Source organism: Trichechus manatus, unplaced genomic scaffold, assembly GCF_000243295.1.
Source record: "Trichechus manatus latirostris isolate Lorelei unplaced genomic scaffold, TriManLat1.0 scaffold00037, whole genome shotgun sequence".
NCBI lineage: Eukaryota > Metazoa > Chordata > Mammalia > Sirenia > Trichechidae > Trichechus > Trichechus manatus.
In genome coordinates this window covers 4820314-4848173 of record NW_004443973.1, presented here as the reverse complement: position 1 = coordinate 4848173, position 27860 = coordinate 4820314, and the positions used below count along the sequence as shown (strand labels likewise).

Genomic DNA, 27860 nt, shown 5'->3' with positions numbered 1-27860 from the left:
ATAAATGTCATGGACACCATTAAAAGACGAGCTAGGGACTTATAGCAAGTTTAAAAAAATCAGAGCCACAAATTTTTAGCAAGATACTACCATGATTTCGGGCAAAACTCACAACTTCTTAAAGATTCAGAGGGAAAACAGCAGTCAAGTCTCACCTCATGCAGATGCTGTGAACTGTGATGAATAAACAGGACAAATGAATCTGCTGCAAATAAGAGCTGAAAATGCTCAACAGGCAAGAAGCAATCTTTGCACCCACTGAAAACCTTTCATCAGATGATTTCAAATTGGAGGTGTCTCCGGAGAAAATAACTTTGGAAATACAAACAGATTTTTATTTTTTGTACTTTTATTGAAAAGATACATTTAAAAAAATACACAGACATTTTACCATTTATAGGTTGCAGATATAGATGCTCTAAAAGAGTTCACTCTATTTTGTTGTTTTATGATACCTCTTGCCCCTGATATCACAAACATTCCAGTCTTGTTGATATCAGCTTAGAAAGGGGGGCATGGGGACAGGACTTGCAACATATTTAGTGAACAGAAGGACAAGTTGTTCAATTATAAATTTTTTTTTTAATCTTCTGTACATTATTGCATTAGGGAGCCACAAAATTATGTAGCATCATTACAAATGAGAACAAGTTAAAAATGAAGATAATTCTGTAGAAATACATGGATTCATTGTCTTCTTGCAGAATGTACAAGAGGTGCAAAAATGTGCAATTTAGGAAGCTCTTTTTCTGTTTGTATACATTTGCTTAGCAACTCAAATTGGTGAGGAAGCTACAAAATAAGTTAACCAAAAATAGCAAACAGGTAGTAATTATAGCTATGTTATATGGCTTTCTATTTCTTTTAAATATCTCCAAATAAAATGTGAAATAAAGAAAATACATTACTTTATCTTTTGTTCTCTTGAAGAGAAAGTTCAAAGCTATTTTGCTTCCTAACATTTACACAGCAACTAAAAATGTTTAATTCAGACAAGAGATACAGATCTAGTACTACACAAGATACAACAGTACTTGGGTCTAAAACAGTACACAATCCCTGTCAACAATAGTACACCAAAGAGAAAACGTTGTGATCTGTTGGTAAGATGGTATCCACAAGTGAGCACTTGTGTTCATCTATTTTTTGTTCCACACTAGTATATGCCCAGTTGGATTTCAGAGTTATTTACAGACGTATGAGGAAGACCCTAATTTTCAAGTCTGTCAGGAAAACATTCCATATTGTTTCTAAGCCAGATCACACCCATGGGAAAAATGTCAGAGAGTGATTTTTTTTTTTCTTTTCTGAGCAATACATTCTCAAGAAACCAAATATCTCAGGTACACGAATTGAATCAGACAGATGGTGGGGGGTGGGGGTGGGGTGGGGAGAGGAGGGAATAGAGTTACATAGCCTTGCTGCTCAGATCCCTAAATCATAGAAGCGGTCTATAAAGCACTCTTGAATCTAGTGATTTACTTATCTTTGGAGCTGGGGTTAGGGGTGAGATGCTACATTTTGTGGGTAGGGGCACTGCAACACAAAATGCTTAATCATTTTGGCTTTCTTTCTCAACTTTCCTACTGGCCTCAACTGTCTCAGAGCTTGCAGACACTAGTACGGAGCGAAGAGGATGGAGGCAGGAGTGGCCCTGATGGGCCCATGGCCCGGCCTCAGGAGAGCTGGAGGTATGGCTGGAGCCTGGAAGAGCGAGGCAGACGGCCTTGGTGGTAACGACAGTGCAGAGGACACTGCTGCTGCTGCTGCCAGGGGCGAGGACAGGAAGGCCGGGGCCAAAGGCTTCATCATATCTTTCTGGAATGCAAGTTTTGCCTAATGGAGGGAGAAAACCAGAAATGGGATGGGGATATTGTTTCGAATAACAACACCACAGACAGATTTTCATTAGTAAAACATCAATATTAAGAAGCCTTATATTTTAAAAATCTTTACACTCAGAAGTCAAGAGATGATTATTTTCATAAAGCTAGGTTCAGTGGTTCTTGGCATAGCTTTACTTTGATTTCTTTCCATTTCAACTCTTTTCTGGTGGTCTTTACTCCTGGGCACTAGAGCATACGAAAGCCTCTCTGAACAGGTACTGGTGTTATTTTATGCTGTTGCTCAGCAGGAATAAAAAATATATCCAGAAGTTTTCCTATTTAGGCAATGGAGCTCAATTCAAAATTCAGACTTAATCTTCAACTACAGTGCACCTTGAGAGAGATGTACTGGGAGAATATGTGTGACCCTTCACTTCACTTAGACAAGCTGCACTGAGGTTAGGTAACTGGGGTTCAGGGCATTAGAGACCCAAGAAGAGTCATGAAAGCATAGTCAGATTACATCTCTCTCATTTGCCACTTAAGGAGTAGTCCTTGAAGAGTTGCAGCTAAGTCAAATTTCTGTCTTTGGGAATGATTGTAAATGAACGAGCGACATTCTCTATTTAAAGGAATCCTAGGGTGAAATCTTCTTCTGAACGAAAAAAATCAACCCTTAAATTTCCCCTTTCACAATTAGGAGGAGTTTTGCAAGCTGGATTTGCTTACTGCAGGTAACACCTGCTGGCAGCATCTGATGGAGGCTTTGGGAGAAGCTGGAAGGTAATCTTAGCATCGGCTCCAACTGGCCAATCCCAGCTTCATCCTCATCCTGAACCCCACACTGGGCTGAGTCCCAGGGAGATGGTGAAATCCCTCCATCTGGATATTTATATGACACCTACTGCTAGAGCCACTAGGTATTTTTGCAAAGAAACTGAAAACAGCACATATTGAGAGCAGGTAAGACAGGCTGATTGCCAACATGCCTGGTAGACACAGAAAGAGAGCAATACAAACATTATTTTCTCACATAAAATTAAGAGCCAGCAAGGAAGAGGATATTAAATGGACGAATTTTTGTTTTACAAAACCAGTTCCAGTCCGATCCCTCTTCCCAGGTTCAACACATTCCAGGATTCCTCAGGCATCACTTGTCCTTGTTCCTGAACCTTTACTTTTCTTTATATGCTAAAGAAGTTAGTCTTTTGAAACGGTCCTGGTAAAGAGCAAGGTACCAGCTCTTGAAGTGTTTCAGTTCCTCTTGTCTGGGAAGGCTTTCTTCAAGGTGTCCTACAGCAGGGACTAAACAGTTTATTCTAAAACTTCTGAAAGTCTATGACAGCCATTTAAATTCAAAACTGTTCCTGATCAATTAGTCTCTAGGTCCTCCTTATCCACAGTCCCTGAAACCCGGCAAGTTTCACAAAACAGGTGAACAAAGGAGGTGAACTCACTGCTAAAATACTTGGGCTCCGCTGGAGTTTGTTGTAAGGGCTGTATTTCGGCTTCAGTGGTTTCCCTGCAACTCGATCCTTATGTCTCCGGCTAGAAATGTGCTAAAGAAAAGTTCAATGCATTAGTTGGCTCTAAAAGTGAGTTTTGTTCCATGTAAAAGATATTTCCTAGATAGTTGTAGCTGCTCTCTCCATTCCCAGCTCTGGGTCTATAGTTCCAAGATGGTTTGGGTAAAATCACCATGATCTCTAAATGAAAACTTGTTCCCCCCTCAATTGTAATGCCTCTCTCCCTTTCCTGTCATCTGTAACACTTATAGGATCTTGCCTGGTGCTACTAGAGTTACAGGTGAGTCTGTCTCCCTAACCAGATTTTGGGTACTTGGAAAACTCTCTTATCTTACCTGCTTGATATGTGAGCTCTAGATGACTGTTATATCTATCCCTCTATCTCTAAAACCTAGCCCAGGACCTGGCACTTAGTAGGTGCTCAAATTTCTGACTTAAACCATTTAAACACTTGGTGACTGATGTTTTCTCCCACACAGCAACTGTATGTTGTATATCGTATGTATCCTATGTTGTTGCTGTTGTTAGTTGCTGTTGAGTTGATTCTGACTCATGGCAACCCCATGTTGCGCAGAAGTAGTGCTGCTCCATAGGGTTTCCAAGGCTGGACCTTTCAGAAGCAGATCACCAGGCCTGTCTTCCAAGGTACCTCTCGGTGAGTTCAAACTGCCAACTTTTCAGTTAGTAGTTCAGTGCTTAACCTTTTGTGCCACCCAGGGACTCCTCAAAGAAGATGCACAATAAAGTGGAGATCCCAAACAGCAGTGAATACTGATTCAAGGCATATTACCTGTTTGAGTTGAATTTCTGAATTAACATGAACATCACAGATTTCACAATGAAATGTCTTGTTTTGTAGTCCTGATCCCTTACTGCCATTCTGCATCTTTAATCTTGATCCAGGTCTAGGATAGGACTTAATTGGACCAGCCCCATTACGAGCTTCAACCATTGTCTTGTGTTTAGAGCCTAAGACAGAAGGATACATGTATTAAATAGCTATTAAGAATTAAATGATGCTCTTTTTTTTTTCTTCTTATCTTGGAGAAGTTTATCTTCAGGCTGAAGTTCTCAACACTTAAAAAAAAATACCACTCTAATGCTGATTATATATATAATCATTTTCATTGTAAAAATGGGAAAATATAAAAATATAAAATGAAAGGAATATGGAAAATGTAGAGAAGCACGAGAAAATAAAGGTTACCCATATTTTCACCATTCAGAGATAATCACTGTTACCATTTTAGTGTATTTCCTTTCAGGCTTTTATTTTTGAATAGTAAAAATATAAATATATTTTCAAAATTGGGATCAATCTGAAATTTCACATATCAAATCATGTACATATTTTCTTATGTTTACATTTTTTTTAAATTGTGCTTTAAATGAAAGTTTACAGTTCAAGTTAGTTTCTCATACAAAACTTTATACACACACTTGCTATGTGACCCTAGTTGCACTCGCCATACTGTGACAGCGCATTCCTCCTCTCCAGCCCAGATTTCTTGCGTCCACTCAACCAGCTCCTGTCCCTTTCTGCCTTCTGATCTCGTCTCTGGACAGGAGCTGCCCATTCAGACTCATGTATCTACTTGAGCTAAGAAGCACACTCTTCACAAGTATCATTTTATGTCATAGCCCAGTCTAATCTTTTTCTGAAGAGTTGGCTTTGGGAATGGTTTTAGGTTGGGGCTAACAGAGAGTCTGGAGTTATCATTACATTTTAATAGCTGAATAATACATCCTATTATAATGGGGTTACTATAATTTATTCAACATTTCCTCACTGATGGACATTTAGGTTTTTTCAATTTTTTTCCTTCTAAATGTGATGCAGTGAACGTTGCACATAAATATTTGTATATTCATCAAAATGAGTTTTATAGAGTATTAGATGATCACGAGGAAATAAAGAACAGAACAAGTTTTATTTTCACCCTGCTTTTGCCTTGCTATTTCATTATGCTCATACTTTTCTTAAAAATCACTCCTTTGAATGAAAAAAATAGAGATGACATTGAACAAAGCTGTTTGAACAACAAAAGATATGGTATTCTGATGGGAAAAGTTGTATTTTGTTATAAATATTTAAATTCAAAAGATAGCTGCTAACCTGTGTTGTGTGCCTCTAGCTGTGACAGGGAGTTCACAGCCACTTTACATAGTGAACAATAGAGTAATTTTTTGGCTTTTTCTTCTTCTGATTCAGAAAGAGTACCAGGAACTCCGTTTGTGCTCTTGGAGGGAGAAGTGGCTGCTCCAGGTGGTAGGGGTGTTGTGCCACATTTGAGGAGAAATGAGCCACCTTCAGAGCTTGACGGCTGACTGGAACTGTTGGCTTTTAACTTCCCTTTATCTTCTAAGAGAGACAAAGAGAGATGCTTTTAAAGCTTCAAATATGACACCAACACCAAACTAAACCCACTGCCGTCATTGATTCCAACTCATAGTGACGCTATAGGACAGAGTAGAACTGCCCCATAGGGTTTCCAAGGCTGTAAGTCTTTATGAAAGCAGACTGTCGCATCTTTCTCCTGCAGAGCCACTGGTGGGTTTGAACTACCCTTTCGGTTAGCAGCTGAGTGCTTTAACCACTGCACCACCAGGGCTCCTTATATATGATACAAACACAGATGAATCACCATAAAGGAATTCAAAATGGAAATTTGATTTGTATACGTAGTTTTTACCGCAGCACAGATTTTAGTTCCTTGAGCTTGATTTAAGCAGAACTTCAAGACATCAGTTTCCGTATTAGTCCACCCCAAGATCATGGTGACTTTGTCCTCCCACTTGGAGCAGATAACTTCCTTTCTGATATCCTCGAGTTGTAAATCATACTCCAGGGAAGTCTTTAATATATAATACAATCAGCTACCCTCCAACACTATTACATAATATGATGGTAACGTGAAAGAAGTCATTAGGCAATGCTAGTTTCATTTGACTACTCATGCTTTAATTATGACAAAGTTAAAATTCAGTTTTTACATCAAGTTAAACTTTTTAACTTTGGAGTGTGGGATAGAGGGGACGAAAGAAACATGGTTAATTTCAGCTATGAGTAGTTAAGTTTTTGCTGCTCTTCAAATGTCACTGCAATTTATCCAAAGTACAAGAGGCAAGGATTCCATTCATTATGCGTATTAATTACTGCCAGTCTAAATGAAAAGTTCCAAATACTAACATTAACCATAAGCACAATACGAGGATTAGCCAAACCACTTACAAACATCTTGGCATTTTGATCATGTAGCTACTAAATGTTTACAATCCTCAAGGCCCATGCGTAGGCTGTAAGAGGGGTCAGAGTGACTTTAACAAATCTACCTCATTGGGGTTCATTTGCTGTTCAAGACAGGCTCTGTTCAGTAGCTCCTTTGGGAAAGAAACTGGAGCTTCTTAGGCAGCAACAAAATTCATGACATATTTAATCCTAACAGAGCTGGCGCTCTTAGAAAATGTCTACAGATATGCTGATAAGCTCTCAATAAGAAAGAAAAGGAATTAAAACTGAAAATATAATTGTTAATTGCCCTAGCTAATTTGGAAGTGTGTACCATTGGCCTGGATGACCAAGAGGGAAGGATTGACTGGGGAACAGTGACAAGGTCGTGTACGCCTGTGTTTTGTCATGAGATTCTGCATATGGGGCAAACCAAAGCTTTTAGGACTCACCAGAAATGGTGGGAGATGATATATTTGCTAAAATCTAAAGGAAATATCTATCCTAGTCAACAATCATCTGATTCAGCTTACATTGAAAAAAGGATAAAATTCTATTTTTCTCTGTATTCCTATTTCTTTAAGAAAAATTAAACAAATTTTCTTTTCATATCTCATTTTCAAAAGAGGTCATTTATTCATTAACAAACGTATACTAACGATCTGCTAATTGTTGATAGTATGCTAGACCCTGAAGAGAATAGTCAATAAAGTAAGTACAGACCTTAAGAAAGTAACAGTTTAGTAGAGGAAATAAGGTAGTCATTCAAAGACCCAAAATGTATGATAGAAACTTTAAGAGGCATGAGAGCATAGAGCAGGAAATGATTACTTCTGGTTGGGAAGAAAGAGACATTTTTCATAAAGAAGTGGCATTTTGGTTGTGTTTTGAAGGTCAGATTTAGATAAGCATAGAATAGAGGTGAAAAGGGGTGCGAAGGAAATTGTTAGAAGCAGAAGCATGAAGAAACCCTTACGGGTTAGAGATCACAGGGTTTGCTTGGTGGATACCTGGTAGCTGAGCACAGATGATGGCAATGGGAGATATTATTATAAAGGTGGATTGAATCAGAAGGCAGAGGATATTTTAAAACTATTAAAATAGATCCTCAGGGCAAAACTTTCTCTTTTAAAAAATATTGACAGGTGTGGTATGTTTAACATTTATATGATAAGACATTTAGATAAATTATATTTTAAATATTTTCTCCCAGGTAGGCCAGAGTTTTAATCTTTGAGAATGTTATTGGTAAATTTTAACTTTGGAACTATGTAAATGGTTCCATGGTTCCGTTGGATTGATATCAGCTAGTTCAAAAAAAATCAGGAAAGTCAATGATAAATTTATAGATATTTAAATTGTGCCATACTTTCTGGATGTGTAAATTTATAAGCTTCAAAACCTAATCATATTATAATATCTACTCCTAATTGCTTGATATTTTTATCTATCTTTTTTCTTCCCTTACTGGCATTTATGAAGCCTCCTTATTTTGTAGTATTTGAAAGTTTAATTAATGTACTGTTTACTTCTGTGTCTTGTAATAAAGATGCATGTCATCTGGAACATCTGGTTAATACAAATTCCATTTTTAAGTATTCCCTCACCTAATGTTAATTAGTGGGTCTTCTGACTGTCTTAATTATTTCCTAATTACTCAAACATCTTTTTTAAGGTTTTACCCTACAGGATTTTGAAGCAAAATTCGCTTAGCTACATCAGAATTGCTTTTTGTAACAAACATCCATAATTTATGCATCCAAGTGAACTCAGTCCTTCGAAGTAGCCTCCTTGGGAGATTCCACATTGATTCACTCATTCCAAAGCTCAAACATTTTGGAAACCCCTCTTTTGAAACTGCTTTCAAATCTCGTTGATAAACTATGTGAATAAAATCAATATTTTCTATTCACATTTTATTCACAATATTCAATATTTGTCACCCTTATTTTTCACTCCAAAATCTTTACTCAAATTAAAGATTTATTCACCAAATGTAGCACTATATTATTCAAACACAGCATCAGAGGACTAATATTTCAATACCAAAGATTAAAAAAAAAAGCCCAAAGTTCTGAAAGCAGTTTTAAGAAACTAATCCTGGTGGTAAATGGAACAGTTACATCGTGTACAGGTCTTAATTTTAAAAGCAATCAAAATAATATTCTACCGACACTGTACGGCTTATATTGAATTAGAACTTTGGAAAGTATAATCAAATTTTTATTATTTCACTTATAAAGTTTGCTCTTAGATTTAATTTTATTAATATATTTAGTCTTTTCTAATCGTATTTCAATAATTTAATAATAGACAAGTATTTCATACAATAAATATATGTTCAAAGGAGAAACTTTAAGAATAAAGTTAGACAAAAATTTAAAAAAATTAAAACCCCTCTTGATTCCATCTTCTAGAATAAAAGTCAACAAACTTTTTTTGTAAAGCACCAGACAGTAGATATTTTAGGCTTTCAGGGCTACATGTCTCATCAGCAACTTCTCAACTCTGCCATTGTAGTGGAAAAGCAATCATAGGCATGGCTGTGTTTCAATAAAACTTGACTTAAAAAATATGGTGCAGGCCAGATTTGGTCCTCAGGCAGTAGTTTGCTGACCCTTGATGTAAAATGACAATGTTTTGGCATGTATTACTCCAGACTATTTTTTACACAATAAACAAACAAACAAACAAAAAACCCCAAAACATTGCCGTAGAGTTGATTCCAACTCACAGCAAACCTATAGAACAGAATAGAACTGCCCCATAGGGTTTCCAAGGAGCAGCTGGTGGATTTGAAATGCCAATCTTTTGGTTAGCAGCCAAGCTCTTAACCAATGTGCCACCAGGGCTCCTCCTTTTACACAACAGTAAATAGTAATATACAGAAACATATTATTCTATAACTAACATTTCTCACTTAGCAATAAATCAAGAGCATCTTACCATGTCAATAAATGTAGAATTGGATCATCATTTATAACACCAAATATTTACTTACCAGGTATGCTATAATTTATTCAACTTATCTTCTCTTTGATATTTGGGTTATTTCTAGTTTTTGCTTTTATGAATGTCATAGGATACTGAATGGGACTTCTCCCGTTGCCTTGGAATGAAGAATATAGCCCAAAGCTGAAAGCAATCAGCTATGGAAAGCTCCCAAGGACCGCACCCCCGACACGTATCTGTAGGATTTATAAGACGTAGCAGATCTGGTCCTGACACCAATACCCTATCACCCACGTCGCTAGTCTATATAAGCAGTAGCTTAAAAATTGGGGGACTCATTAGAGTCATGAGTTTCTGGCCTGGTTGGGGAGCTTCTGAATTCAGCCAAACCAAGTGAAGCTAGAAGTGCATGTAAGAAGGGAACACAGGCATTTTATTCCTCAGACAACTGCAGGTCTTGGTGATTTGTCCTCATGCCAGGTTTAGTAGGGGAAAGGAAGGCAAGAGAGAAGAGAGATGGGGTTGGACCAAGAAAGGGTCAGAAGTGGAAGAACCTGCAGTCTCAGTTTGGCATGTGTAAGGTTGAGTGTGTTGTCTTTGGGTCAATAAGACACCTTGAAATGTAGCCAGGCTTAAGCCATTTTGCTAGCACCCCACATAAGAAGGTTGACCATCAGGACTCTGGTGGCAAGAGCTGGGGAGTGGACCTTCAGTGGCAGGAGCTGGAAAAGGATTGGAAGTGGTTAGGAAACGCCATGAAGACCTCACACATGGTGCGAGAGCACGAGAGAGAGAGAGAGAGCATCTGGATACCCTACATGCAGACAGCATCTATGATTGTTGTTATGTACAGAAACATTCACCCTTTTTTTCTCAAATCCTCCTGATATCTGACAATGTTTTTGAGGAGTAGGAAAGGGAGATTCAGCAGAGCTTATAGGCAATAAAGTTTTTACCCCACTGAATTAATATATTCAATAAGCTAGTTACATAAACAGCATTGTGATAACCATTCCTGTACAGACATATCTGTAAACTTGTCTGATATTTCCTCAGGGCATAATCTTTGAAGAGGAATTGCTGGACAAAGACCATGTACACTTTTCTGAGCCTTTGATTCACTTTCTTGAATAAAGGTGAGTGGATGGTAACATCTTTGTACATTTTAGTTGTGATATCATATAAACCATAGCATATAATGGGAAGAGTTGCCGGGAACAAGATAAAGAAGTCTGCTTTAATACAGTTTCTTTAAAGATTGAACCTCTGCATGTCACCTCAGAAAGCAAATGACAATAGCCTTTAAAAAAAATGCATTCCATGCAAAAATTTGCTTAGATATTGTTTTTGCTGAGTTTTTACCTCTTGGCTAATTTCCCAGCAGTATTAATGACACCCAAAAGAAGTTCTGTGATTCCCTGTGTGAAGTAAGAATTTCCTTGCATTTTTGTTTTTGATAACATGTGTCTTGATTTATCAAGCTGTACAAATTAAAACTACTAAGCGGTTATCATTTTCTACCTCTGAGAATGGCAAAGAGAGAGGAGGATAAGATACAGGCATCTACTTTTACTGCTTTATGGGGGTGTAAAATGGTATAGGAGCCCTGGTGGCGCAGTGGTTAAGAATTTGGCTGCTAACCAAAAGGTCGGCAGTTAGAATCCACCAGGTGCTTCTCGGAAACCCCATGGGGCATTTCTAGTCTGTCCTGTAGGGTCGCTATGAGTCTGAATTGACTCGGAGGCAATAGGTTTCAGATTTTGAAAATGGTATAACCATTCTGAAACAATTTAGCAATATATATGAAGTTCAAACCATTTCACAAGTACGTCCTCCTCTACTCATCTATCTGAAATAAATAACCATCCATCCATCCATCCAACAAATAATTATTGAGCACGTATTATGTACTATACATTATTATAGGCACTGAAGGTAGAGGTGGAAAAGACCAAGTCCTTGATTTAATGGAGCCAGTCATCTAGTGGGAGGGACAGAAAATAAATGTGTGCATGTAATATTTACATACATACATATATATTTATATATGCATATATAAAAATTATATGTAAATCATAATTTATATGTATATATAATGCTAAGTGTTCTAAGCAGAAAAATAAAGCAGGGCATGGTGATAGAGTCAGCTCAGGCCTGACTGATGAGGTGACATTTGACAGACACTTGAATGAAATAATAGGAATTCTGGGAGGAAGAGCATTCCAGGGAGAAAGAATAGCAAGTGCAAAAACCTTGAAGTTGGAACAGGAAGAATAAGAAGTCAGTGATTCTGGAGTGGAGTGAGCGGGGAGTACAGGATATGAGGAGGAGATGGCCAGGGACCCAATCACATACAGTCTGGTAGAGCATGAGAGAAATATGGATGTAATCTAAGTATGATTACTGAGCAGGGGAGAGAGGTGATCAGATTCATGTTTTCATAAGATCATTTTGCCTACTATGTAGAGAAAATTGACTGTGAAAGGGTAAACACAAGGAGAAGAGTTAGGAGACAAATGCAGTTCTCTAGGGGAGAGATGACAGTTCCCTGTACCAGGTGGCTGGGGTAGAGTTCTGAGCAGTAGTTTCAGGATATATTTGTAGATAGAACCTACCAGACTTACTTATTCATTAGATGTGAGATATCACAAAACAACGGGAATCATGGATGACTCTTACAGTTTTGGCATGAGTACTTAGTGAATGGTGATGCCATTTATTGAAATTAGAGATAACAATATTTTCTTCTGTGTATTTTCTCTATTTTTGAAATATCCTACTGTTAGTGTGTAAACTGTGTATTTTTAAATAAGCATTTTATATAATAACACTTATAATGGCATCTAATAAGTGGACAAACAGGAAATGAGGGCCGTATATTGGTAACCCTGGGGCAAAAGTTAAAGGGAATAATTTTAGAGGCAGCACATAATTCTGTTCTGTTCACACCTTTACCTGCTCTTAGGTATCCTTGCTCTTAGGTATCTCTGAATAACTACTGTAGGGTGAAGAAATATCACCGTGAAAAATTTCCAGTTCATCAATGGAAATAATTGAGCCTCTATAACAGAATCCTGGGTTATCCAAAGGTGAAAGGAAGATGCTACTAAACGGGGAAAACTGTGTTATATTCTCTTAGGTTTTTCTGTATTCATAGGGAACATCAGGAGTTACTTGCACTTAGCAATTAAATATATAACATTTTTAGGTATGTATTTAGGATGCTAACAAAACTTCCTGGTCTTTCAGCCATGAAAACTTGGCTATTCCTAGTTTTTCTGAGACTGATTAATCTCAAGCAAGTGACTTAAGTGACTGGTACCTTAATCTGTACATGTGCAAAATATACCATTTTCCTCATTGGGCTATCAGAACCACAGAGATTGTAAAGGTAAGGCAAGGGCTTCAGTTAGAGGGGACAAAGAAAATTTAATAGTTCTCAGGAGTAAGCTCAAGTGACTTGAACATAATGCTAATGAGGCCAAGGTCATGGGTTCTGTTCCACACTCAGGAGCTGCTGGATTTCTAAATGCATGCTATTTATCACTGGGGACTAAAAAAAGTTGTGGCCCAGTCTTTACAAGCAAATCACCACAACTGGACAATCCCAGCTCACATCCTGTGCCCTAATGCAATGATTTTAATTTTAAACTTTTCTTGGGAACTATCACTCATTTGCATATTCATGATTATGATTTAAAAAGACTAACATTTTGGATAGAGTTTAACAATGTGCATTTTCCTTTAATGAAAATGTAACAGGTCCTCTGTTTATCACGTGGTCATTTACCATTTGTCAAAAAGTCCTTGAAAACCAAGAACTTTGCTCATTGATTCCTACCAATGTCTTTCCAAGACAAGCCTTCCAGACTAGCACAGGTGCCCCAAAACTTGAGAAAACTGTTCAAGGAAATCAAGGGCTCAATTTCAGTAGAATCATACTTTCTGAGGTCATTCAAGGATACTGCTTGTCAATTTTTGCAATTAATTTTCCTTTTTACATTTAATATTACACTAAAAAGAATTAGGCAACAGAGGCAGGCAATGAAAAGGACAGCTGGTCATATTCTTTCCTGTATTCATGAGCACTTTGTCCAACATCTCATTATCATTCCAAAAACCAAAGCAATGTCCATATTACTGCTTAACACTCATTAAACCAACTTAGCTCACTTTGATAAGGAATTCTGAAATCATTCGCTTCTGCTTTATCTTCCCACTTTCTGAATAATGAGAAATAAATGGATGCCAGTCAGAATACCTACTTCCTAACCAGTTGTGCAGTCTTGTGAGAAATGAGGCTGAAAAGCCCATGGGGCTGTGCGCCAGACAAAAAAACACTGTAAACCTGTATGTATGTAAATTGGTACACTTAAGCCTTTGCCTCATTCTTCTCCTTATCTACACATTTGACAAAGAACAAGTGATAGAAACCACCAACTGATGACAGATACTTTAAAGTTTAAAGTAGAATTCCATTAAAATAGTTAATGGATTTGAAAAAAAAAAAAAAAGAAGGGGCAGTAGCAGCACACAAGCTACAAGGTGAACAAGCCAATCGGTACCATGGCATTCTTTGCAAAACAAAATGTAATAAGAGACGTACAGATGCTAGAGCATCATGACTATACCCCTGGAAGAACAAAGAAATGGGTATTCATTTGTAGCATAAGAGGACTGCACCTGTTCAAAGGAGCAGGAGGAAAAGACCAATATTGCAGATAATGATCAGATACAACAGTCCGTTTGCCTCATTTTATTTATTAGATGTTTTCCTGAAAGGTTATATGCAAAAAAGATCTTGGAAAACTGAGTACAGGCAGTCCCCAGGTTATGAATGCCTGACTTATGAACAACTTATACTTAAGAATGGATGCTATAAAGCCTGTTATATTAAACTTTTGAGTTAAATACATATAATGGTGTAACAAATGCACACACTACCTCCTGACGCTCATGAAAACACTGCACAGCTTGGAAGTGTTTAAATGTTTTATATGCATACCAACTGCCATAGAGTCGAGTCTGACTCATAGCGACCCTATCGGACAGAGTAGAACTGCCCTACTCTATTCTATAGGATTGCTATGAGTTGGAATCGACTCGACGGCAACAAGTTACTAAGACAAACATTTGACTTTAAACCAAACCAAACCTATCACCGTGGAGTTAATTCCCACTTATAGTGACCCTATAGGACAGGATACAACTCCCCCATAGGGTTTCCAAGGCTGTAAATCTTTATGTAAGCAACTGCCACATTTTTCTCCTGAGGAGCAGCTGGTGAGTTCAAACCACTGACCTTTTAATTAGCAGCTGAGCACTTTAACCACTGGGTCACCAGGGCTCCTTAAACATCTAACTCATGCTAAACAAGAACCGTATATACTTGTTCTAACTTACCGACAAATTCGACTTAAAGATAGAGTTAGGAACCGATCTTGTTCGTAACCTGGGAACTGCTTGTAATAATTTGAAGGCACTATTTAAATGATCTTTTTTTTTTTTTTTGAAAGAAGAGCTTTCTTGGAAATGTAATAATCACACAAAATTATTTTAAAATTCTGTAATTTTATAGATAAGGTTTGCCTAAATTAGGAATATATACAATGAAACATATACCTAGAGAAGAAGTCAACAAATCAAACAAACGGGAAAGAAGTGATTATATACAAGGAATATACTTGGTTAGCTTCCCCATGGAAGCTTTATCTTTCTTCTTAAATCCCCTACCAATACTCCAAACCTCTCATTAGAAAATGTCTGGTTTCCTATCTCTTAGAGAAATGGGGGACCAGGGTAAGTCCATCCCTGATGTCTCAATTTCTTCCATCTGCACCTATTTTCTTCTCACCCACCCTTCAAGGATAAGTATATGCTCCCACTTGGACTCTATCCTTTAAAGCCTTTCTCACTTCCCTGTAACTTTGACTTCTCGTTTCTACTGGGTTCTTCCTTTCTATCTATAAAATATGAAACATCCACATCCCAAAAGTCACCCCTTGACTCACAATTCACTCCTTGAGTTTCCCACCTATCTTTCTCTGGTGCAGACCTTGAAGTGTCATGTGCAATGGCTCTTTCTGTTTCTTCATCCAATGTCCATTCTCACCTTCCTGGCAAAGCCAATGTCTCTCTTCAGTCTTCTTTTCCACTGGTCACAAGTTGCTTCTTGAAATGCTTTTCTTCCCTGATGTCACAACACTTCCCTTAGCTGTTACTCCTTTAGCCACAACAGCTCATTCTAGGCCTCTATCGCCAGCTACTATTCTGTCTTCTCCTAAATGTTATCATCCCTCCAGGTCATATACCCTTGTCCTCTTCTTGGGCCTTATATGATTCTAATTCACTGCAACGTTTTCCTCCACCACACTGACAGATTCCTAAATCCATAGGTGAAGTCTCTGCCTTCCTCCAGGTTCAAAACCCTTTCCCCCCCAGTAATCTATGGGACATCTATTTCTAAATGTCTTGTGGGTATTGCAAACTCAACATGCCTGATTCTGAATGGATAATCTGCTCCACACAGGGGCCCTTCCAAATAGTCCCCATCTCAATTAATGGCATTACCAGTTATGTTAGAACTGTCAGCAATGACTCTTTGAATTCTTCCCACTTAGATTCTACATTCTATTAATGACCAAAGTCTATTGACACTATCTTTTAAAATTCTCTTCTACCAGCCTATTCACCCTTTCATCCAGCAGACATTTATTCAGCATCTACTATATGCCACTGCTTCAAGTCTTCATCTGTTTTCTCTATATCACCATAAAGCTTCCTTACTGATCTTGCAACTTCTAGTCTATGAGCACATCTCAGCCCTCCATCTCTTATGTATACTCTCATAATCCTCTGCATATAATTATATTCTGATCTTACATTGTCATGTTTTACACAAATAATGCTCATCTTCTGCGTTTTTTGCTGGTCACACCCTCCCCGTGAGGCAGCCTCACAAGCGCTGCCATTAATCCTCTTCCATGTGTGGCTGTAAAAAAAACCAGCATAGTGTGCTTACGAAAATACCTCGTGGAGGGAGGGCATGGCTGACAAATAAACACAGAAGGCATGTGTTATTCCATTAAACATATACTAATTATAATTATTTACTTGCACTTAAAAATTATTACTGGGATAGAAAGAATCTTGAGTCCTGGAATAATGTCTTAAATAATCTTTGTGCCCAGTGTACAGAAAACCATAGGTGGGCAATATGTTGGTTGAAATAATGAATGCCCAATTCAAGACAGTGCTTTCTAGCATCGCAAGTAAATGAAAAACTCACTGCTAAGAGCAGAATCATAACTCGTGAAATAAATATACATAGAACAGAAAGATAAATGCATTTCAATTGTTGATTATGTAAAATGCTTGTATCAGTGTTGCCAAGGTTATATATTTGTAATAATTATTCACTGTCAGTTGAGGTTGACACAATACTCTTAAGAATGGATCTCCTTGAGGTATACAAGGATAGAGTCGTAACAACAAACGTATTTATTTATTTTGATATTTGACACAATGAATAAATCTGTGGATTTCATTATCGCTTTTACTAGAAATCCTACACAAACTTACACACAGATTAAAAAAAAAAGCATTTACCTCTGCCACAAAACCTGAAGTACATGTGAAAACAAAGGACCACCAAATTATAACCAGTCCTCTTAGCAACTAGTGGAGCCCTGGTAGCGCAGTAGTTAAGATCTCGGCTGCTAATCAAAAAGTCAGCAGCTTGAATCCATCAGCCTCTCCTCGGAAAGCCTACAGGGCCGTTCTACTGTGTCCTATATGGCTGCTATGAGTTGAAATTGACTGGATGGCAACAGGTTTTCTTAGCTACTAAATTAGTGTCCTGCTCTCTGGCAAGATTTTTCATGGCGCTATAAGAGATTCATCAGAAGTTTCTAGCCTAACAACTCATTTTTGCAACGTTCTAGGCAGTCAATATTAAATTAAATCATATTTACCATTATTTATTTGAGTCATCCAGCAATTATACAGTTGCTGTATTTATAGTATAGTCTTTAAGAAATTTCAAGTGCTGTGTCCTTTCCTAGTATAATTTAATTTTTCCTGCCCTTGTAGGTAACAGATGTCCATCACTGACAGGGTCATTACAGAGGTTATGTGTCTTGGTGATGTACCACTCATGACTAACCAAAATCCCCAAGGCACATAACCTCTACAGCAGGTGGCCAGAGACTGACCAGAGCACTGGGAGTCCTTTACTCACTCATTTAGACTTCCTCCAATTAGATGCCTTATTTTGACTTGATCTAATTCTAAGTGTCCCCAAGGGTTATACCCAGGATAACATAGCATAGGCTGATTTATCTCACAACATCTACTAGTTAGTAGACTTGCTTCATTAGTCATAGGACTTCCTGTTGGAAAATGTCTGATCTCATGGCCCTACTTTGAGGTGAACTGCTGGACCACTTTTGGAAGCTTAACGACTTCTCTATATGGATTATGCCATTTTGTAGATGTGGAATACAAAGAATACTTAAACGACATGCCCAGAAACCCAAAGCGGCCAAGCACAGACATGCAAATTAAAGATAGTTTTAAAAATTCTCAGAGCACTAAAATATTACACGTTGGGTCAACCTGATGCTTGTAGGCCCTTCACATCCAATGCCACATTATCATGCCTCTAGTGAAATTCCAAAAACCCTATCTCTTCAAGCAAGGTTGAACACTGTTAAGCTTGCTAATTCCTAATTAACTCCGCTTACGTGTAATTTTCTTATCTTGTCCTTTAGACTAATCCTGAAAGCAGGGCAAATAGTCTGTAAATTAAAGTACTTTTCACTGGATCAGAATCTGTATATATTTACCTTAAAAACCAAAAGAAGCTTATTTGTTTAAAGAGTCCCTGGGTGGTGAAAACAGTTAGTGTATTCAGCTGCTAACCCAAAGGTTGGAGGTTTGAATCCACCGAGAGGCACCTTGGAAGACAGGCCTGGAGATCTACTTCCAGAAAATCAGCCATTCAAAATCCTCTGGAACACAGTTCTACTCTGACACACATGAGGTCATCATGAGTTGGAATCAACTGGATGGCAACTGGTTTTTTGGTTATCTGTTTAAAGTTACTGTTTTTTTGGTTATTTGTTTACAAGTTACTTAGGGCCCATGAAAATGAAGTGATTAATTTTCTAAGTTCAAAATAGACCCTGCACTGTACTAACATTGTCCAGTAATGCTCTGCCAGGCTGCTCTGATTTAGTAGCTCCTGGCTTTTTCCATTTGTAAGCCTGTGTCAACTGGATTCTAGCCAGTGGACTATGCAGCAATTTTGAGGTCCAATGAAATGTCAGCCACTGCCCTTCTTCTCTGAGCACCCCATCCAACTGCCCGTTGTCCTCTGTAACACTTTGTTGTGGAGCAAAAGCTGCCAGTCTCATGCTCAGACAAAACAGTGGCATCTCCAACTATCTCCATGTTAAAGCTGTCAGCCTACACTCCATATCAGTGAACTGGCACTGATGTTAGTGAACTTGTCAGCTTTTCTAGGCGAGCACAAAAGAGGGCTTGTTTGCTAGAGTTTGAATCTAATGAACACCTTGCTCCTATTTTGTGTAGTTTTCCAGCCATTAGACTTGTACAATACAGAAATCATATTTCAACTTCTTCAGGTTGCAAAATTGCCCCTTTTCCGATTTGTCACCAAGAGATGTGAAACAGTTATTTCTGAGGCAGCTTTATTATGGAAAATAAAATAAGTAACTCATGTCACTCAAATGAAGCCCCTCAGGGAGTAGGTCCAGTAGAGATTCAAAAGCAAGGAATAAGATTAAAAACTAATTTTCTAGGTAGAATGAGAGGCAGGCTCTTTTTCTTCTAAATGAATGGCCCTTCACAGAGGAAACACAGATTCACAAGGTACCAGAAAGACATTTGGATTCTGCTCCTCCTCACTGCCCTTCCTCGCCAGATGCAGAAGTTAGTAAAGGGTTTAGCTTTGACATTCCAGATAGGGTGAGGTGCGTGCTGACAATGGAAGGTCAACCCAAGAGCTATTGAGGAAACTGAGTCATTCTTCATCTGGTCAGGGCAGAAAAATGACTGTTAGCAAGCATGTTTATCACCTTAGGCTGCTCCAGGAGACAAGTATTGGGCCTTCTCTCTTTATGGACCTAACAAGGTATTGCCTGACTTCAGGACACTGCGGATACACTCAAGGGCTAGATGGCCCAGACATAAAAAAAGCTGCTAATCCTTTAAAAATATATTGCTAAGGCCAATCATTTCAAATCTAGCATCCGTGTCTAAATTCAACCTGCTGCATCATTATTAAGTTGTCAAAGCCAGCTTTATATTTATGACCTGTAAGTTCCAGGAGGAAATCTGTTGAGCATAGAAAGTCTTCTTTAAAAAGTGATACTGGCTTAAGAAGCCTGGGCTCCTGAAGAGGTTTGCCAGGGGGTTCCTTACTATGCTAGGGCCTTTGGGAATATTGCTACAAAGGGAATTATGACTGTGACCATAATAGAATTGAGTAAGAAATAGATAAGACATTCACTGCATTGCAAACTGTGAACCTCACAGTACAATACAAAACAAACGGCTGAGAGTTTATTTTCAAATCCTACCCATGCCTTATGATGTATAAACCTCATGAAATCATTAGAAGAAGTTATTATAGAGTCCCTGGGTGGTGCAATTGGTTAAGCACTTGACTGTTAGCCAAAGCTGGGCAGTTTGAATCCACCTAGAGGTGCCTTGGAAGACAGTGCTGGTGATCTGCTTCTGAAAGGTCACAGCCTCGAAAACCCTATGGAGCAGTTTTACTCTGCATATATGGGGTTGCCATGAGTCAGAAACAACAGCAACTGATTAACAACAACATTATAAAAAATAGCATGCCATATAGAGAATAGAGGAAAAAATCTTATCATACTAAAAAATTAGGATTTTTTAACCTGGGGTCTGTGGACCTCCAAGGGGCCCATGAGTTTAGGGGATTCATGAGCTTGGATGACAAAAAAAAAAAAATGCTTCTTTATTTTTCATTTACCTCTAATTGAAATTTTGCATTTCCTTCCATTATGAATGAAGGCAACAAACTATAGCAGTCTTAGCAGTACCTGTAACTTTGTTACCAACAGAAATCATACAATTTCATTAGACATTCCAGTTGTCATAGGAAGTGTGAAATGCCATTTGTGCTCCTTATCACTATAAAATTATGGTAGATATTAGACCTGCTGCTGGATATTATTCAATATTGCCATATCACTACATCACAATAAAACGTTGTTAACTATTATAATATCATTGATTTTCTTTGTAAAATTATACATTTTCTTTTATGCATTACAAACATCATTCTAAGAAAAGGCTATAAGCTTCACTAGTCTGCCAAAGGAATCATGGAACAAAGAAGAGGATAAGAACCTCTGTGATTATGCCCATCATTTCATTCTGTCTTCATTATGTCCTTACCCGTCATCTCAACCACTCTCTTTTCCAACATCTTATATCTCCTTACTTGCCCCCAACTGTCCCTTCATTGCCTCAGTTATTTCAAGGGAGGCAATCTATCACATCACAAGTCCTTTTGAAGTACTATTTCCTCTTCCCCTCCACCCTCAAATCAGGGCCCCCTTTTTGCCTACCTAACTTCTCATCCACTAGGCATTCCCTTGCTTCGCAGACTTAGTCAGGGTCCCTTTCTTTTCACTCACCAGGTTGGTCATCACTTGTTCAGCAACTACCCTTCTAGACGATATGTTTTCATAATGCAAGGCCCAAGTCTGTCTGATTTATCACTACATGCCCAGTGCCTAGTATAATGCTGGGTGCACAGTGGGGGCTCAATGAGTATATCCAAGTACACAAATGAATAAACCATTTTGTAACTTTTGATTTTATATATTTTGTAACTTTTCGGTTTAATATGTTACATGCATTTTCCATGTTGCTAACATTAAAGGTGCATAATATTCTATTAGGTATAAGTACTTTATTTAAATAATTTCCTAGTATTGATCATCTTGTTTCTGTTTTTCATTAATACAAATAATCCTACAATGGGTACCTTCTTGCATAAAATTTTATTTTTCTTCCTTTGTATTCAGGATTATTTCCATGATTTAAAATCCATGAAGAGGAATTAATTGGTCTAATGGAATGAACATTTTTCCTGGTTCTTGATTTATTTTAAGAAGTTGCTTTCCAAAAGGCTTCTCTCAATTTAAAATTCCATAAGTAATATAAACAGAACATCTGCTAATGATTTTTCAAAGAACTTACGAAATTTTTATTGGCTATTAATCATTGTATTGTGTGAATTACTCAAAGGATTGTGTAAAATTTTAGTTGAAAAGAATAAAATAAATAACTTTTCCTAAACTCAAAATTTGTATATAAATTGATTTCCATATTGAGTAAAATTATTTTATTTATTAACATAGAACTAAGGAACAAAATGGATCCCTGGTGGTGCAGTGGTTAAGGGCTTGGCTGCTAACCAGAAGGTCGGCAGTTTGAATCCACCAGCTGCTCCCTGGAAATCCTATGAGACAGTTCTACTCTGTTCTATAGGGTATATGAGATCTCTATGAGTTGGAATCAGCTAGATGGCAATGGGTTTAGTTTTTTTTTGGAAGGACCAAAACATTGTGCTAGGAAAGATAAATGATTTTTACTCAGGTATGGCTATTTTACTAGCTAAATGATCAAAAATCATTATAAGACTCTGATAGAAGTTCAAATATTTGACAGCAAGGAAAAAACAATCACTGTTAAGTCAAGAAATTCTAGGATTTTCTTCATTTCATATTTGAAAGAAAGAAAATCATGTATTTTCTAGAGGCTAAGCAATTAATAACATATAAGAAATACACATTAAAAAAACCATACTCCAAGAAAATTTTTTAGCAAGAAACTAGAAATACAATATATGGGCTGACAAGTTTCTCCTGATTTACTGACACAAATACCAGCAGGAACTTGTCAGACAAGGATATGTTTCTCATTTGGATCACACCCTCTGCCCCACTCCTTTGATCTTCGGAGCCAACCTGGGCCCCAAGCAGGGCTGCTTCTCCACATGTAGCACCCACTTATCTCCTTCAGCAGATGGGGGATGTGTTGGGCTGTTCCTTCTTTTAAAACTATAGCTGTACATATAACAGACTGTATACCCATGAGGTGGGGCATCTACCCTGTTGAATTCAAGGAAAAAGCACTAACTTCTTCTTGCCCTGTCCCTTCTGGGGAGGACACCAGAGCACCTCACATTAAATTACACTTAATGATATTCATTTAATATCTGTTAACTATATGACTACTGTGTGTAGGATGGAGTAGCAGGAGCTGCAGGGGACATAATGGGTGAGACACGTTAACCAATGGCAGGATGAATAGAAAGACATTTCTCCCATTACATTAAAAATGTGAGGGAGACCTAGAATATTCTTCCACATCTTTAAATGTCCCAAAGGGAGAGTCAGGCTCATCAAGCCTTAATGTCCTGGAATGAAAACACAAGTGAAAATAATTACTATGAGGCAATAAAACAAGCACATAAAGAGGAATGTAGGTGCAGGTCACTGTTCTGTGCCAGCATAGCATGAAGTGATCACAGAGCCAAAATAAGGATGCTGTTGTTAGGTGCTGTTGAGTTGGTTCCGACTCATAGTAACACTACGAACAACAGAACAAAACACTGCCCGGTCCTGCGCCATCCACACAATTGTTGCTATGTTTGAGCCCATTGTTGCAGCTATCGTGTCGATCCATCTCATTGAGGGTCTTCTGTATTTCAGTGACCCTCTGCTTTACCAAGCATGATGTCCTTCTCCAGGACTGATCCCTCCTGATAACATGTCCAAAGTATGTGAGACGTAGTCTCGCCATCCTTACTTCTAAGGAGCATTCTGGTTGTACTTCCAAGACAGATTTGTTTGTTCTTCTGGCAGTCAATGGTATATTCAATATTCTTCACCAACACCGTAATTCAAAGGCATCAATTCTTCTTTGGTCTTCCTTATTCACTGTCCAGCTTTCAAATGCATATGAGGTGATTGAAAATATCATGGCTTGGGTCAGGTGCACCTTAGTCCTTAGAGTGACATCTTGGCTTTTTAACACTTTAAAGAGGTCTTTTGCAGCACATTTGTCCAATGCAATAGGTCGTTTGATTTTTTGACTGCTGCTTCAATGGGCATTGTTGTGGATCCAAGTAAAATGAAATTCTTGACAACTTCAATATTTTCTCCATTTATCATGACATTGCCTATTAGTCCAGTTGTGAGGATTTTTGTTTTATGTAGCGGTGTAATCCATACTGAAGGCTGTAGTCTTGGATTTTCATCAGTAAGTGCTTCAAGTCCTCTTCACTTTCAGCAAGCAAGGCTGTGTCATCTGCTTATCACAAGTTGTTACTGAGTCTTCCTCCAATCCTGATGCCACATTCTTTTTCATATAGTCCAGCTTCTTGGATTACTTGCTCAGCATACAGACTGAATAAGTATGGTGAAAGGATACAACCCTGACATACAACTTTCCTGATTTTAAACCATGCAGTGTCCTCTTGTTCTGTTTGAACGACTGCCTCTTGTTCTATGTACAGGTTCCACATGAGCACAATTAAGTGTTCTGGAATTCTTATTCTTTGAAATGTTATCCATAATTTGTTATGATCCACCCAGTCAAATGCCTTTGCATAGTCAATAAAACACAGGTAAACATCTTTCTGATATTCTCTGCTGTCAGTCAAGATCTACCTGACATTAGCAATGATATCTCTCATTCCACATCCTCTTCTGAATCTGGCTTGAATTTCTGGCAGTTACCTGTCGATTTACTACTGCAACCGCTGTTGAATGATTTTCAGCAAAATTTTACTTGTATGTGATATTAATGATATTGTTTGATAATTTCCCCATTCAGTTGGATCATCTTTCTTTGGAATGGCTCAAATATGGATCTCTTCCATTCGGTTGGCCTGGCAACTGTCTTCCAAATTTCTTAGCACAGATGAGTGAGTGCCTCCAGCATTGTATCCATTTGTTGAAACATCTCAATTGGTATTCTGTCAATTCCTGGAGCCTTGTTTTTCACCAATGTCTTTAGTGCATCTTGGACTTCTTCCTTCAACATCATCAGTTTTTGATCATATGCTACCTCCTGAAGTGGGTGAATGTAGACCAACTCTTTCTGTTACAGTGACTCTGTGTATTCCTTCCATCTTCCCTTGATGCTTCCTGCATCATTCAATATTTTGCCCATAGAATACTTCAAAATTGCAACTTGAGGCTTGAATTTTTTTCATCAGTTTTTTCAGCTTGAGAAATGCTGAGTGTGTTCTTCCCTTTTAGTTTTCTTACTCCAGGTCTTTGCACGTCATTATAATACTTTGTCTTCTCAAGTCATCCTTTGACATCTTCTGTTTAGCTCTTTTACTTCATTTCTTCCATTCTTTTTAGCTACTCTACATTCAAGAGCAAATTTCTGAGTCTCTTCTGACATCCATTTTGGTCTTTCTTTCTTTCCTGTCTTTTTAATGATCTTTTGCTTTCTTCATGTATGATGTCATCCCACAACTCTGGTCTGGTCTTCGGTCATTAGTGTTCAGTGTGTCAAACCTATTCTTTAGATGGTCTCTAAATTCAGATGGGGTATACTCGGGGTCATACTTTGACTCTTGTGGACTTGTTTTAATTTTCTTCAGCTTCAACTTGAACTTGCATATGAGCAACTAATGGTCTTGTTCCCCAGTTGGCCCCTGGCCTTGTTCTGACTGATAATATTGAGCTTCTCCATTGTCTCTTTCCATAGATGTAGTCGATTTGATTCCTGTGTATTCCATCTGTCGAGGTCCACGTGTATACTTGCCATTTATACTGTTGAAAAAAGGTATTTACAATGAATAAGTCATTGGTCTTGCAAAATTCTATCTTGTGATATCTGGCGTCATTTCTATCACCAAGGCCATATTTTCCAACTACCAATCCTTCTTCTTTGTTTCCAACTTTTGCATTCTAATCACAAGTAATTATCAGTACATCTTGATTGCATGTTCTTTCAATTTCAGACTGAAGAAGTTGGTAAAAATCTTCAATTTCTTCATCTTTGGCATTAGTAGTTGGTGTGTAAATTTCAATAATAGCTGTATTAACTGGTTTTCCTTGTAGACATGTGGATATTATCCTATCACTGACAGTGTTGTACTTTAGAATAGATCTTGAAATCTTCTTTTTGATGGTGAATGTGGTACCATTCCTCTTCAATTTGTCATTCCCAGTATAGCAGACTATGTGATTGTCCTTTTCAAAATGGACTATACTAGTCCATCTCAGCTCCGTAATGCCTAGGATATAGATGTTTATGTGTTACATTTCATTTTTGACAACTTCCAATTTTCCTAGTTTCATACTTTGTACTTTCCACGTTCCTATTATTAATGAATGTTTGCAGTTGTTTCTTCTCATTTTGCATCATGCCCTGGGGTGGGGGCAGGGAGGGCACGGTTGGCAAATAAACATAGAAGGTATGGGTATTTGCATAAAAATACAGTAAGTCTAACTAACACTCTTGACCTGGTTTTCTACAATATAGTATATCAGATGCAGCATAATGGGCAATGATGATAGCTGACCACCAGAAGGGGCAGATGTCACTTCTCACTGACAGATGGAAAAAAGGACAGTTAAGACCCCACGGGAGGATCAAAAATTTAAAATCTGTAAGAACATCAATAACAGGTATTTCTATTATGCTTCATATTTTGCAAAGGTCTTTCACAATCATATCATTTGATTCATACACTACTCCTGTGATGTAGGGGGGGCATCATTCCCACTTTACAGATGAGAAAACAGAGGCTCAGTGAATTTAATGCTTTCCCTAGAGCTTCAGTGAGTCAAAAGAGAAAAGAGTACCACAGTTCAGAGATGTGATATCCAATATAGTAGTCATTAACCATGTGTGGTTATTTAAAATTAAATTAATTAAAATCAAGTAAAATTAAATGTTTAGTTTCTTTGTAGCACTAACCACACTTCAAGTGCTCAATAGCAATGTGTGGCTGATGGCACTCATATTGGACAATGAAGATTATAGACCATTTCAGTCACTGCAGAAAGATTTATTGGATGGCACTGATGTATAGAAATAAGAGCACCGATTCATTCTTGTACAGTACAATGCCCAGTATCCATAACTGTGAACTTGAATCTCAGAGAAAAAAGTCAGGCAAGAGGAAGATACTTTGGAAATGTTTCTATGAAAAACATTTAAGTAGCACTTTATAATAAAAGGTTAACTTTAATTGTGTGGCTCTAGATGGTAATCAAGGAGCTCTGGTGGTACAATGGTTAAGAGCTGGGCTGCTGCTCAAAAGGTTGGTGGTTTAAACCCACCAACAGCTCCATGGGAGAAAAGACCTGGCCATCTGCTTCTGTAAAAATTACAGCCTAGGGAACACTATGGGGCCGTTCTACTCTGTCATACAGGGTCACTATGAGTTGAAATCGACTCGATGGCACATAACAACGAAGACTGTAAACATCCTCAGAATTGAGGCCAGAATCCCAATAAGTGCCTAGCGCAGTGGCCTGTACACAGAATGTACAAGTATTTATTGAGTAGCTCTATTTGATCATCCACTCATGTCAGAAAAATAAGTCACTGTAGGAGAATTTTTCCTCAAGCAAGTAAGTGGAAATGTGTCATAAAAATGTAAGTAATAACCTTTGCTGGAATCTCAAGGGCATTTACATTTGTACATTGAAAAATTTGTTCAATGTACATAAAAAGCTCTTTTATATTCTAATATCTTTTCAATGCAGAAATGTTGTAAATAAATGTAATCAAAAGGGATGAATACCAGTTAGAAGTAAATATGTCTGAAGATGAGAAAGGTTTTTAATAGTGATGTAAACTTTAACAAAAAGAAATACAAGGCTTTGATTTGGGGGGGGGCAGTTTCTAATACATCCCTAATAAATCATAAGTGAGCAGATCCTCAGGAAATCATAAGCCAGTTTCAACTTCTGGTTCACTTTTTTTACAGCAACAATGGGGAGTAGTTTTCAAAAGTAGAGAAACTAACAGTAAATGACCCATTGCTGTCGAGTCGATTCTGGTCATAGCGACCCCACAGGACACAGTAGAACTGCCCCATAGGGTTTCCAATCTTTACAGAAGCAGATTGCCACATCTTTCTTCCACAGAGCGGCTGGTGGGTTAGAACCACCAACCCTTCAGTTAGCAGTCAAGTGCTTAACCACTATGCCACCAGGGCTCCTCTTAGCAGTAAATGTTCAGCATTATTTCAAAGTAATATAAAGTGCTCAAAAGTTTCAA

The 27860-nt window shown here is 37.9% G+C and overlaps 1 protein-coding gene across 6 annotated transcripts in view; it reads right to left on the bottom strand.

Annotated features, from left to right (window-relative positions):
- Positions 1–331: 331 nt before the first annotated feature.
- Positions 332–27860, bottom strand: part of ZNF385B (zinc finger protein 385B) — a 439136-nt gene continuing 411607 nt past the window's right edge. For 5 of the 6 annotated variants that reach the window (XM_023730519.1, XM_023730523.1, XM_023730521.1 and 2 more), the window contains 4 exons: positions 5469–5714; positions 4143–4321; positions 3284–3385; positions 332–1836 (listed from right to left, as the gene is read on the bottom strand). In XM_023730519.1, the coding sequence (XP_023586287.1) occupies positions 1618–1836; positions 3284–3385; positions 4143–4321; positions 5469–5714 (746 nt within the window). In that variant the 3' untranslated portion in view covers positions 332–1617. Of the gene's footprint in view, positions 1837–3283; positions 3386–4142; positions 4322–5468; positions 5717–16713; positions 16793–27860 lie in introns of all 6 variants that reach the window. The other variant, XM_023730518.1, reaches the window with a different exon arrangement.